General features: G+C 42.6%; 1 protein-coding gene across 5 annotated transcripts in view; it reads right to left on the bottom strand.

Annotated features, from left to right (window-relative positions):
- The window catches only part of WDR62 (WD repeat domain 62), a gene marked incomplete at its 5' end in the record, with an annotated part of 46255 nt that overhangs the window by 20991 nt on the left and 11175 nt on the right, over positions 1-14089 (bottom strand). For 3 of the 5 annotated variants that reach the window (XM_080827911.1, XM_080827910.1, XM_080827913.1), the window contains 2 exons: positions 941-1078; positions 13079-13268. In XM_080827911.1, the coding sequence (XP_080684037.1) occupies positions 941-1078; positions 13079-13268 (328 nt within the window). The remainder of the gene's footprint in view (positions 1-940; positions 1079-13078; positions 13269-14089) is intronic. The other 2 variants (XM_080827912.1, XM_080827914.1) reach the window with 2 other exon arrangements.

The following is a 14089-nucleotide window of genomic DNA, read 5'->3' as shown; positions in this document are numbered from 1 at the left end:
TGTCCCTGCACTGGGCTCCAAACTCATTCCCTCTCCCCACTCACTCTCTCAAATACATACATAAATCTTTAAAAAAAAATGATTATTTATGGGGCACCTGGGTGGTTCAGCCGGTTAAGCGTCGGCCTTCAGCTCAGGTCATGATTCCGGGGTCCCAGTGTCCCAGGATGGAGCCCTGTGTCGGGCTCCCTGCTCAGCAGAGAGTCAGTTTCTCCCTCTGCCCCGCCCCCGCCTGTTCTCTCTCTCTCTCTCCCCCAAATAAATAAATAAAATCTTTAAAACGATTATATCGTAATCTGTACAGTTAATGGTTCACTGTCTGCCTCTCCCTGCTGGAGTGTGGGAGCCACAAGAGCAGGAGGAGGGTCTCTCTTGGGCATTGGTGTGTCTCCAGCAGGCAGCACAGCACCTAGCAGGGATCTTACTAAGCATCTGCAGATGAAATGAATACATGATTCACATCTTAACTCTTTGGAGAACCTCCCTCACTGGCTTAGCAATAGCAACCATTTTCTTCGGCAAAGTGTTTTCTCCCTACCCTCCCATCGTGGCTCCCTTTGGGTCCCGCCCGCATCCTCACCCAAGACCTCACAGTGCACTAGACCAGGGAAGCCTCTCCCTGGTTTGGTCCATCAGGTGCTATTCCAGGGAGCTCTGACTCAAGAGCTAGGGAACAATTTCTTTTGAATATGTCAGGTTGCCTGGAATAGCTCTGCTGACACACCCAGAGATCAGGAGCTGACTGGCAGAGAGAAGCAGGGAGGACAGACCATGCTACCTCAGAGAGAAACAAGGAAGAGGAAGACACAGAGTGCTTCGTGGCTCCTGCCCCCACTGGAGCTTAATACCAAGGTCCACAAGACTCTCTCGTGCCCCTATATCCTATATTAAAGTAGGTCTCTGTTCCTCCTAAAATATGGTTCACAATTAAGCCACTCACATTACTGAAGATGTTTTTCTGCCAGTGAGAGTCAGGGCTGCTATCCATGTTCCAAAAGCGGATGGTGTTGTCTGAGGAACAAGTAAGAAAAGATCCTGATGGCAGACAAGCTCTCTGGTCTTCAAACTCAGGATACACCTACAGTTCCCAGAGAATAAGGCAGAGGGCAATTCATTACAACCATTTCAGTGACAGCACTGTGATAGTCTATTGCATTTTAGTGAAAAAAATTATGTTGCAGATAAACAGGCATAATGCAATGGCTTCTATGTTAAAAATAAACAAGAAAATAGGACACTAAATGCTACTATATATTGTCCATGCACCATCTTCAGCCCAGGTCGTGAAACATCCCCAAACATAAATTTCCAAGGCAAATGTTTCAGCTCAGTCAAAAATCACTAAGAACCAAAGGAAACAAAGTACCTTGAGCAAAAAGCAGCAGAAACAACAGTCCAGCTTCAGATGTTGGAATTATCAGACAGAATATAAAACAACCCTGTTTAATATGCTTAAAGCAATAGAAGAACTTTGACAAAAGTAAAAGTATAATTAGGCAACCATAAGCTATAAAGAATAACCAAGCGAAGCTCAAAAAGAATAAATTGAACTATTTCTAGAAACAAAATGCATCTCAGAGAGTCAAAGAGATAACATATAAAGGGATTTCAAAATACAGAATACTGGGTTCTGAGAAGATAATAATAGCAGCAGCATAGATTTTTAATCTAAAATCCCCACATAGAGGCGCCTAGGTGGCTGAATTGGTTAAGCATCTGACTCTTGGTTTTGCCTTAGACAGTGATCTCAGGATCGTGGGGTCAAGACCTGCCTTGGGCTCTGCGCTCAGTGCTGAGTCTGCTTGAAGATTCTCTCTCTCTCTGCTCCTCTCTCTGCTTGCACACACTGGTGCGCTCTCTCTCTCTAAACGAATAAAATCTTTTAAAAAGATTTTATTTATTTATTTGACAGACAGAAATCACAAGCAGGCAGAGAGGCAGGCAGAAAGAGAGAGAAGAAGAAGGGAAGCAGGCTCCCCACCGAGCAGAGAGCCTGACTCGGGGCTCGATCCCAGGACCCCGGGATCACGACCTGAGTCGAAGGCAGAGGCTTTAACCCACTGAGCCACCCAGGCACCCCTAAATGAATGAAATCTTAAAAAAAAACAAAACAAAAAAACCCCCCAAAAAACCCATACAAAAATGAACAACCAGGTATCAAAACCAAAATCCCAAGAGCACCATTTACAGCAAAACGAGGGGATGAGATATTCTCTTAACTCCCAAAATACAAGCAGGTAGAGACAAACTACCTCCAGTAATAAGATCTATACATCATTAACCTGTGTATGAGAGAAAGTAGAGGGAAGCAATGAGGCACCTCAGAGACCCAACAAAGGATAACCCCGAAGTAGCCAATAGGTAGTCATGGGAAGGTACAATGGGCCAAACTAAACAGCAGTTCAAATTGGGAGGGTTTCATCTACTCCAGCAGTGGTTGAGGGCAAGGTTTGGCAGTTGGGTCTGAGGAACCTGGAGCACTGAAAGGCCCTGTGAATTCTCACAACTAATCAGCCAGGGCTCTCTTCCAGGACAAAGCCCTACCCTGAGGGGAAACTATTGCGAGTAGGAACAAAACTGATCAGGATAGAGATAGAGACAGGAGAGCCAGAGTAAAGGGGAAGCTTAGAAAAAAGGAGGGGCACAACACACAAATAGGAACATAACAAGGAAATATCAGAAAGCCAGCTGCCATACATTTTTTTTAACAGTATAAAAATCATAAAAGATGGAATTCTTTCTTGGGAAGTTAGAAAACCTGTTCTGAACTACACCAACATCTGTTTTTCTTTTTCTTTTTTTTTTTTTTTTGTTATTTATTTAGTTGACAGACAGAGATCACAAGTAGGCAGAGAGGCAGGCAGAGAGAGAGGAGGAAGCAGGCTCCCCGCTGAGCAGAGAGCCCAATGCAGGGCTCGATCCCGGGACCCTGGAATCATGACCCGAGCCGAAGGCAGAGACTTTAACCCACTGAGCCACCCAGGCGCCCCTTATTTTTCTTTTTTAAGGAATCTCTATATCCAAGATGGGCCTCAAACTCACAAGCCCCAGATCAAGATTCTCGTGCCAGGTGCCCCTGTGAACTGCCCTATGAATTTCTAAAAATTCAGAAAAGCTAATATTACATAAAAATGAAAACAAAAAAAAGGACAATACTCAAGTTCCAAACAAAGTTACCCTTTAAAATAAAAGAAAGCACATAAGAAACCTATTTTCACAAAACAAATCAAAACTGTAACTTTTTTTTTTAAAGATTTTTATTTATTTATTTGACAGAAATCACAAGTAGGCAGAGAGGCAGGCAGAGAGGAGAAAGCAGACTCCCCGCGGAGCAGAGAGCCCGACGCAGGGCTCCATCCCAGGACCCTGGGATCATGACCTGAGCCAAAGGCAGAGGCTCTAACCCACTGAGCCACCCAGGTGCCCCATTTTTTAAAAAAAAGTTTTATTTATTTATTTGATAGAGAGGTCACAAGTAGGCAGAGAGGCAGGCGGAGAGAGAGGAGGAAGCAGGCTCCCCGCTGAGCAGAGAGCCCGATGCGGGGCTCGATACCAGGACCCTGGGATCATGACCTGAGCCAAGGCAGAGGTCTCAACCCACTGAGCCACCCAGGCGCCCCAGAATTAACTTTTTTAGGACTCTGGAATCTAACTTTCAATAATGAGGAGCAGCTTAGAAAAGAAAGAAGCTGCTGAATTTTGACATTTAAGGAAATTACTGTCAAATCATGCTGACCATTCAGATAATGGAAGAGAGAGTTCAGTGACCATCCATGAAAAAGAGTACAATCTTTACAAAAGTAGCTCAGAAAAATCACTAGACAATTACAACCCACACAACAAACTCTTGCAGGGAGGGGGAGAATTTGATTTCCAGAGTCATCACATTATGATAGTCAAAATACCCAGTTTGCAACAAAAAAACCCCTATGAGATAGATAAGAAAAGAAGAAAGTACAGTCCGTTCATAGAAAAACAGAAATTAACAGAAACTGTGCGTGAGGAAGCCCAGAATGGACTTACTAAGCAAAGAACTTAAATCAACTGTCTTAAATATACTGAAAGAGATCAAGGAAATTGTGGCCAAAGGACCTAAGGAAACCAGCAGAAACTCACCAAATAGGGAATATCGATAAAGAGAAAGAAATCATAAAAAGGAACCAAATAGAAATCTAGAGCTGAAAACTATAATAACTAAAAGAAAGATTCAATAGGATTCAACAGCAAATTTAATGAGCAAAAGAATGAAGCTAAAAATAAAAACTCCAAGCAGGATAAACTAAAAGAGATCCACATCAAGACACACCACAAATTACTGAAAGCCAAAGCCAGAGAAAATCTTGAAAGCAACAAAAGATAGATGACTTGCTCCATACAAAGTATCTTCAATAAAACTAACAGCTGGTGTCTCATCAGAAATCATAGAAACCAGAAGGCAGTGGGACAACATATTTAAAGTACTGCAGGGGTGCCTGGGTGGCTCAGTGGGTTAAGGCCTCTGCCTTCAGCTCAGGTCATGATCTCAGGGTCCTGGGATCGAGCCCACATCCGGCTCTCTGCTCAGCAGGGAGTCTGCTTCCTCCTCTCTCTCTGCCTGCCTCTCTGCCTACTTGTGATCTCTGTCAAATACATAAATAAAATCTTTTTAAAAAAATAAAGTACTGCAGAGAAAAAGTTGTTTAACAAGAATTCTATAGCCAGCAAAACTATTGTCAAAAATGAAGGAGAAATTAAGATGACACAGATAACAAATGATGAGGAAAATTGTTGCTAATAGACCTGCCCTACAAAACATGTCAAAGGGAGGGGTGCCTGGGTGGCTCAGTGGGTTAAGCCTCTGCCTTCAGCTCAGGTCATGATCTCAGGGTCCTGGGATCGAGCCCTGCATTGGGCTCTCTGCTGAGCTGGGAGCCTGCTTCCCCCTCTCTCTCTGCATGCCTCTCTGCCTACTTGTGATCTCTCCCTCTCTGTCAAATAAATAAATAAAATCTAAAAAAAAAAAAAAAAAAAACAACCAACAAAACATGTCAAAGGGAGTCTTTCACGCTTAAGTGAAAGGATATGAAACAATAACTCAAAGTCATATGAAGAAATAATGAACACTGGTAAAGGTTAACTATATGGGCATATATAAAAGCCAGTATTGGGGCGCCTGGGTGGCTCAGTGGGTTAAGCCTCTGCCTTCGGCTCAGGTCATGATCTCAGGGTCCTGGGATCGAGCCCTGCATCGGCCTCTCTGCTCAGCAGGGAGCCTGCTCCCCCCCCCGCCCGCCTGCCTCTCTGCCTACTTGTGATCTCTCTGCCAAATAAGTAAATAAATAAATAAATCTTAAAAAAAAAAAGCCAGTATTATTTTATTTTTTGTTTTGTAACTCATCTTTCTTTTCCTATATGATTTAGTAGACAAAAGCATAAAACAATTATAAATCAAAGTTAATAGGTATATTGGGGCGCCTGAGTGGCTCAGTGGGTTAAAGCCTCTGCCTTCAGCTCAGGTCATGATCCCAGGGTCCTGGGATTGAGCCCCGCATCGGGCTCTCTGCTCAGCCGGAAGCCTGCTTTCCTTCCTCACTCTCTGCCTGCTTCTCTGCCTACTTGTGATCTGTCTTTCAAATAAATAAATAAAATCTTAAAAAAAAAAAAAGTTAATAGGTATACAATGTATAAAGATACAACTTGTGATAAAAACATAGAGAAGAGACAAAATTACATAAGAAGTGTGTTTGTATACTACTGAAGTTAAATTGGTATTACTTCAAATCAGTTTGTTATATATTTAAGATGTCACTTGTAATTCTCCAGTAAGAAAACAATTTTATTTTTTTTTTAAGATTTTATTTATTTATTTGAGAAGGGGGACAATGGGGCAGAGGGAGATGTAGACTCCACACTGAGCAGGGAACCTGATGCGGGGCTCGATCCCAGGACCCTGAGATCATGACCTGAGCCAAAGGCAGCCACTTAACCAACTGAGCCACCTAGGTGGCCCAAGAAAACTTTAAAATATACAGAAGAGGAAATAAAAATGGAATACTATTAAAAAAAAAAAAGAAAAAATCCAAACAAACACAGAAGAAAGCAGTAAAAGAATTATTAGGTAAATTAAAAGACATAGGATGTATAGGAAGCCAATAGTAAAATGGCAAAAGTAAATCCTATCTTATGAGTAACTATTTTAAATGTAAATGGATTAAACTCTCTAATCCAAAGAAAATTACTGACAGAATGTATAAAAAAGATTCCCTATGGGGTGCATGGGTGGCTCAGTCAGTTGAGTGTCCCACTCTTGATTTTGGCTCAGGTCATGATCTCAAGATTATGAGATCAAGCCCTACAGCAGGCTCTGTGTGTAGCACGGAATCTGCTTGAGATTCTCTGTCTCCTCTCCCCCTACTTGCACCCTCTTCCTAAACAAACAAACAAATAAATAAAATCTTAAGAAAAAAAGGGACACCTGGGTGGCTCAGTTGGTTAAGTGTCTGCCTCTGGCTCAGGTCATGATCCCAGAGTCCTGGGATAGAGTCCCACATCAGGCTCCCTGCTCAGCAGGAAGCCTGCTTCTCCCTCTCCCACTCTCCTTGCTTGTGTTCCCTCTCTCACTGTCTCTCTGTCATATAAATAAATAAATAAAATATTTAAAAAAAAAAATCTTAAGAAAAAAAATCCACTATCTGTTGTGGCTACTTTATATCCAGACACATACAGAGTGAAAGTGAAGGTACAGAAAAAGATATTCTACACAAATAGTAACTAGAAGAGAACACTGTATGTATACTATACAGCAGCGTACTATCAGACAAAATAGACTTTAAGTCAAAATGTTACATGTGACACAGAAGGGGATTATGTATTGATAAAGGGGTCAATCACCCAGAATATATAACAAAGGGCACCTGGGTGGCTCAGTCGGTTAAGTGTCTGCCTTTGGCTCAGGTCATGATCCTAGGGTCCTGGGACTGAGTCCTGCATTAGGCTCCCTGCTCAGCAGGGTTTCTGCTTCTCCCTCTGCCTCTGCCCCTCCCCCTGCTTGTGCTCTCTCTCTGTCAAATAAATAAATCAAATCTTTTTAAAAAAAGAATATATAACAAATATAAACATACATACATAACAACAAAGAACCAAAATACATGAAACAAAAACTCATAGAATAGGTAATACATAGTTTTCTAACAGTTGGAGACAGGTCTAAAGAGATTATCAACAAGGAAACAGAAGCCTGAAAAACACTATAAACCAAATAGACCAACAGATAAAGAATATTCTACCCAATTACAGCAAAATCCACATTCTTCTCAAGTGAAAATGGAGCATTCTCCAGAATCGACCACACATTAGGTAACAAAACTAGTCAATATATTTTATTTTTTTAAAGATTTTATTTATTTATTTGACAGACAGAGATCACAAGTAGGCAGAGAGGCACGCAGAGAGAGAGCGAGGAGGAAGCAGGCTCCCCGCTGAGCAGAGAGCCCGATGGGGGGCTTGATCCCAGGACTCTGGGATCATGACCCGAGCCGAAGGCAGAGGCTTTAGTCAAATGCTCTACCACTGAGCTATACCCCCATGCCGAAGGCAGAGGCTTTAACCCACTGAGCCACCCAGGCGCCCCACAAGTCAATATATTTTAAAAGACTGTTATCATACAGTCTTCTCCAACCACAATTGGAATGAAATTACAAATAACAAGGAAATGTGGAGAATTAATAAATACATTAATATTAAACCATGCACTCTTAAACAATCAATGGGTCAAGGAAGAAATCAAGGAGAAATTAGAAAACACTCTGAGACAAATGAAAATGAAAACACAATATACCAAAATTATGGCATGCCGCAAAAGCAATGCTCAGAGGGAAATTTATAGCTGTAAATGCCTACATTAAAAAAGATGACTGGGGTGCCTGGGTGCTCAGTTTGTTAAGTGTCTAGCTTTGGCTCAGGTCATGATCACAGGGTGCTGGGATGGAGCCCCAAGTCAAGCTCCCTGGTCAGCAGGGAGTCTGTTTCTCTCTCTGCCTCTTCCCCTGCTCGTGCTCTCTCTCTCTCTCTCCCCAAAATAAATTAAAAAAAAAAAAAATCTTAGGAGCGCTTGTGTGGCTCAGTTGGTTAAGTGTCCAACTCTAGGATTTGGCTCAGGTTGTGATCTCGGGGTCATGGGATAGGGCCCCACGGTGAGCTCTGCAATCAGCATAGTTTACTTGGGATTCTCTCTCCCTCTGCCCGCCACCTCCCCCACCACACAAACTTCTCTCAAAATAAAAATAACAAATCTTAAAAAAAATCTCAAATCAATAAAGTCTCACCTAAGGAACTAGAAAAACAAAAGCAACTAAACCAAAAGTTGGCAGGAAGAAGAAAATAAAGATTACAATGGAGATAAAGTCTTTTTTTCCCTCCCCAGAAATGGAAAAGATTCTAAAATTCATATGGAATTGTAAGGGCCCCCAAACAGTCAAATGAATATTGATAAAGAAGAACAAAGTTGTTGGAAACATACTTCCTCATTTCAGAACTTACTACAAAGCTACAATAATGTAAAAAAATTTTTACTCCTGGCATAAAGATAGACCTACATCAGTGGAATATAATTGAGAGTACAAAATTAAACCCATACACCTACTGTCCATTGCTTTTCAACCAGTGTGCCAAGATTATCCAATGGGAAAAGAATAGTCTGTTCAATAAATGGTGCTTGAACTATATATCCACATGCAAAATAATGATGTTGGACCCCTGCTTCAAGTATACACAAAAATTAACTCAAAAGAGATCAAAGACCTAATTGAAAGAGCTAAAACAATAAAATGTTTTAGGTAGGCTCCACACCCAGTGTGGAGCCCAACACAGGGCCTGAACTCATGACCCTGAGATCAAGACTTGTGCTGAGATCAAGGACACACTTGGGGCACCTGGATGGCTCAGTGGGTTAAAGCCTCTGCCTTCAGCTCAGGTCATGATCCTGGGGTCCTGGGATCGAGCCCCGCATCGGGCTCTCTGCTCAGCAGGGAGCCTGCTTTCTCCTCTCTCTCTGCCTGCTTCTCTGCCTACTTTTCATCTCCATCTGTCAAATAAATAAATAAAATATTTTTAAAAAAAAAGAGTTGGACACACTTAACCGACTGAGCCACCCAGGCACCCCTAAAATAATAAAACTTTTAAAAGTCTTTAAAGAAAAGGAAATCTTCATGATCATGGATTTGGCAACGGTTTGTTAGCTATGACACCAAAGATAGAAGCAGCAAAAGAAAAAAACAGATAACTCAGACTTTATCAAAATTAAAAACCTTTGTACATCAAAGGATACCATCAAAAAAGTGAAAAGATGGGGCGCCTGGGTGGCTCAGTGGGTTGAGCCTCTGCCTTCGGCTCAGGTCATGGTCTTAGGGTCCTGGGATCGAGCCCTGCATCAGGCTCTCCACTCAGCAGGGAGCCTGCTTCCCCCTCTCTCTCTGCCTGCCTCTCTGCCTACTTGTGATCTCTCTCTGTCAAATAAATAAATAAAATCTTAAAAAAAAATAAGTGAAAAGATAACAAAGAATGAGAGAAAATATCTGCAAAGCATGTATCTAATGAGGGTCTAGTATCCAGAATATATAAAGAATTCTTACAATTCAACAGCAAAAATACAAACAATCCAAGTAAAAAATAGGCAAAAAATTTGAAAATCTATTTCTCCAAGGATATACAAATTAGCAACTGGTACATGAAAAGATGCTCAACAACATCATTAACCATTAGGGAAATGCAAGTCAAAACCACAACATAGTACCTCTGCACAAACACTAAGATCGCTATAATTTAAAAGCAAAACCCAAAAAACTAATGTTGGTAAGGATGCAGAGAAACTGGAATCCTCATACATCACTGCTGGGAATGGTGAGGAGCCCCTGGGTGGCTCAGTTGGAAGTTTGCAACCCTTGATCTCAAGGTTGTGAGCTCAAGCCGCACGTGAAATTGCTTAAAAAAAAGAGGAGAAGGAATCTAAAAATGGTGCAGCCATGGAAAAGTTTAGTGGTTCCTCAAAAGGCTACACGGAGGGGCGCCTGGGTGGCTCAGTGGGTTAAAGCCTCTGCCTTCGGCTCGGGTCATGATCCCAGGGTCCTGGGATCGAGCCCCGCGTCGGGCTCTCTGCTCAGCAGGGAGCCTGCTTCCTCCTCTCTCTCTGCCTGCCTCTCTGCCTACTTGTGATCTCTGTCTGTCAAATAAATAAATAATCTTAAAAAAAAAAAAAAATTTAAAAAAGGCTACACGGAATTACCATTATGATCCAGCAGTTCTGCTCATGGGTATAGACCCAAAAGAACTGAAAGCAGATAATCAAACAAAGCTTGTACATGAATGTCCAGAGCAGCACTATTCATAATAGCCAAAAGGTGGAAACAACACAAATGTCCATCAAGTGATGAACAGATGAACAAAATGTGGTATATCCACACAATGTAATATTATTCAACCTTAAAAAGGAATGAAGCGCTGAAACATATTATAACATGGATAAACCTTGAAAACACACAAAGCGAAAGAAGCCAGACACAAAGTTCACATATTCGATTATTCCATTTGTACGAAATATTCAGAACAAGCAAATCCATAGCAATAGAAAGCAGATTAGGGCTGGGAGAGTGGGAAGAGGGAGTGATTGCTTAACGGGTACAGTGTTTCCTTTTGGGGTGATGAAAATGTTCCAGAACTAGATAGTAGGGATGGTTGCACAACATCAATGAATGTACTAAATGCCACTGAATTGTACATTTTAACATGATTTAGGGGCACCTGGGTGGCTCAGTCAGTTAAGTGTCTGACTCTTGATTTGGGCTCATGTCATGATCTCAGAGTGGAGAGATCAAGCCCTGAGTCGGGCTCTGCACTGAGCTTGGAGTCTGCTTAAGATTCTCTTTTCCTCCCCCTCTGCCCCTTTTCCTCAACCTGTGCATGCATGCATGCGTGCACACGCTTTCTCTCTCTCAAAAAAAAATTAAACGGTTTAAATGGCGAATTTTATGCTATGTGTATTTCACCATAATACATACACTTACACCCCCCTAAAAAAATGGGGTCATAAGGGAGAGAATATGGTATATAATGGCTACATGATCAGATCACATAGATGTAGTATATTTTTAAAAACTGGGGGAGAATGGAGAGAACATATGCAAAAAAATTGTTTTAACTCTTTTCAAAATTGAGTAATTGCCATTCTTAGACTGTTGTACCTATAATGTGGGAAAAAGTAAATGATTAACGGGGATATTCTAATTCCATCATCCCCCATGTCTTTAGCATTCTGGAAGCATCAATCCAATACCTATGAGCATCGCCAGCACTCAAGACTGTGAATTTGAAATAACAAGTCAAATGGAAAACAAAACATAGGGCTTCTTTAAGAAATGGTTGATTCTAGGTCTGGGATAGGAAATGTACAAGATGAGGCTGGAACATCTTGTCATCTCAAATAGCAAGGTAGCTCCCAAAGAAAGACTGTTGGGGTCATGTCCAAAGGACTCAGGAGCCAACTTGAAGAGGCTCCCACTGGTCAAAGATGGGACAATCTGAGCTTCAATAATGTTAATAATTGTAATGGATTAAAATATATTCCAATATATTTACATATATGAGTCTATAATGATATTAAATAAAAACAACTAGTTACCTTTAGAGAACAGGGAACCAATTCATTATCTTGAAAACTGGTAAATAAAGGGAAAGAATCAAGCATTTATCCTGCCTTTCCTATATGAAGTGTACCACTGGGTGACCAAATGGTAGATGAGGGGAAGTGTTTCTTCATATAAGTAGTCCAACTAATAAAAAGAAATGATAGAATTAGAATATCACCATATTGCAACCCCCAAGGAGTAAATGGATCTAGGCATTGAGCAATCAACAGCTGCTAACAATAATCAATAAATTGTACATTTCCTTCGTGTGGATTTCTAGATCTGGGTTATTTTAAACAAATATGAAGGATAGAGAGGTAGGACATTAGGAGTTGCAGAAGAAGAGAAAGAATGGGGTAGAGGTAATTTTTAAATCTGTCCTGGCTATTCTTTCCAGAACTGATAAAAAGATGCACCCACAGATATTTCTGTTGAGGAAACAGATACATACAAATAACAGGCAGATGCAAGGAAATGAACTGAAAGAACACATAATAAATAACAAAGGTGAGGGTTTGTGGGGTGGGGAGGTGATCAAGATAGACTTTAGCTTTGTAATATTTCACCTTTTTTTCCCAAGGAGAATATTTTATATATAGAATTTTAAAGTTCTTTAAAAAACATTCTTGTTAAGTGAGAAAAGTGCTGTCAGCAGAAACGTCAGATCCATGAAGGCAGACGGGATTCAAGGAGTCGCAGGCAAAGGGCTGAATGATGCTTATTCAAAAGGATCAAGTTATTGCTCCCCCTTCTGACTTGGGCCACTGAAAACATAACTTCTCCAGGACAAATGCTCCAATCGCCGTAAGAAATTTTCAGGGGCGGGGGGAGGTAGAATACAATTATTTCCCCACCAGTTGTCTTATTCGCAGGGAAAACTTAGAACAGCTTTAGAGAATGAAAACACCCCAAAGACTCACTCTCAGAAAACTTCAGCACTTGAAAAAGCACTAAGCTACACAAATGGCCCTCCACAGCGCGCTCCCCGAGGTCCACAGGCTCCTGCCGCCCTTCTCCTGCATGGCTGCCTGCCTCTGCCCCTCGCCTCCTGCAGGTCTCTGCTTGAATGTCACGTCCTCAGACAGGCCTTCCCCATCAGTCTCCTCTCTAGAATAGCACCCTTGGTCCCTTGTCCTTACACTGTTTTCTTCGTCTTTGGAGAGGTAGTGCCGCTTGGCTATTACCGATGACGTGTGAGTTTACTTTCCTGCCCAAATATGAGCTCCAGCAGGGAAGGACTGTTGTCAGTTTCCTTCCCAGCTGTGTCCCCAGCACCTCGAACAGCATCTGGTACCAATCTGGGGGCCATGGCTATCTTGTGAAGGAAGGGCTGAATGGGTTCCCCGAACTGCAGAAGCTTTCCCCAGCTAAGCCCCAGATGGGAGCTGAGCAGGGGCAGAGGTCCGAAAAGAGGGGCTCACCTCCACGTTCCAGACGTAGGAGCTGTGGAAGAGCTCTGACCACATCTTGCCTACTTTGTTGATGTCTTTGACATCCCAGACGTAGATGCTGTGGTCCTTATACACGCAAGACAGCCACTGATGGATGGGGTCGAAGGTCAGTGCCACTGTATCTGGGTAGACTGCTTCTGCCTTCCTGCGGAAGAGGAAGCTAACAAGACCACATGGGTCATCAGTCACAATGTCAGTGTGAGTAGTGATGCTCTGAGCTGCCTCTTCCCTGGCAATGTCATCTCTTATGTTAATTGGGGTGGTTCATCTCCGTTCCAACTCTACGTCTCTCTCCTCCCTCCCTGCTTCCTTTGCTTTTGCTTCTAGTACAGAGGTTGTAAACTGGAAGCTTCTGCCTGGCCCCTGAGAACATCTGAATTTTCACCTCCGCTCATTTCGCCCACCCTCTCTCACTCACCTCTCTCTGAGCAGGGAAGGATAATGGGTACATACCTTAGTTCTCTCTCATTAGCCCCACCAACACATGACCAAACATCCCTATGCCAGGGGGCTGGGGAGCTGTCCCCTGGCCTGGGGCCTCCCTGCAAAGGCTACAGTTTACGGAGATCTTACTATGGGCCGATCTGAGAGCTTTAGCTACACTGAGTTCCCAGTCTCCAGGAAAGGTCAGTACTAAAGCTCACAGATGAGGAAATGAAAACACACACAGCAAAGGTGGCAAAGCTGGGCGGCCTGGCCACTGTGAAACAACACTGTGGGTCACTTGGAAAAGGTACCCAGGAAGTAGTGTCCGGCAGCCTACAAAGAGGCAGCCCCAGGCACCCAGCACCCCCTGGTTAGGTAGCCGCTCCCCGCAACAGCCTTACAACAAAGATACACCACAGCTTAGCCCTTCCACCCGCTCTCAACATGGCAGCCAGAGGGATCTAATGCTTATGGCTGACCATACAACTAACTCCAATGCCTGAAATCTCCGGGGGCCGCCCACTGACCTCAGAAGGGACTATAACCTCCCCCCGC

This window comes from Martes martes (genome assembly GCF_963455335.1).
Source record: "Martes martes genome assembly, chromosome: 17".
Lineage (NCBI taxonomy): Eukaryota > Metazoa > Chordata > Mammalia > Carnivora > Mustelidae > Martes > Martes martes.
Note: the sequence above shows the minus strand (reverse complement) of the source record. Positions and strands in the feature narration are given on the sequence as shown.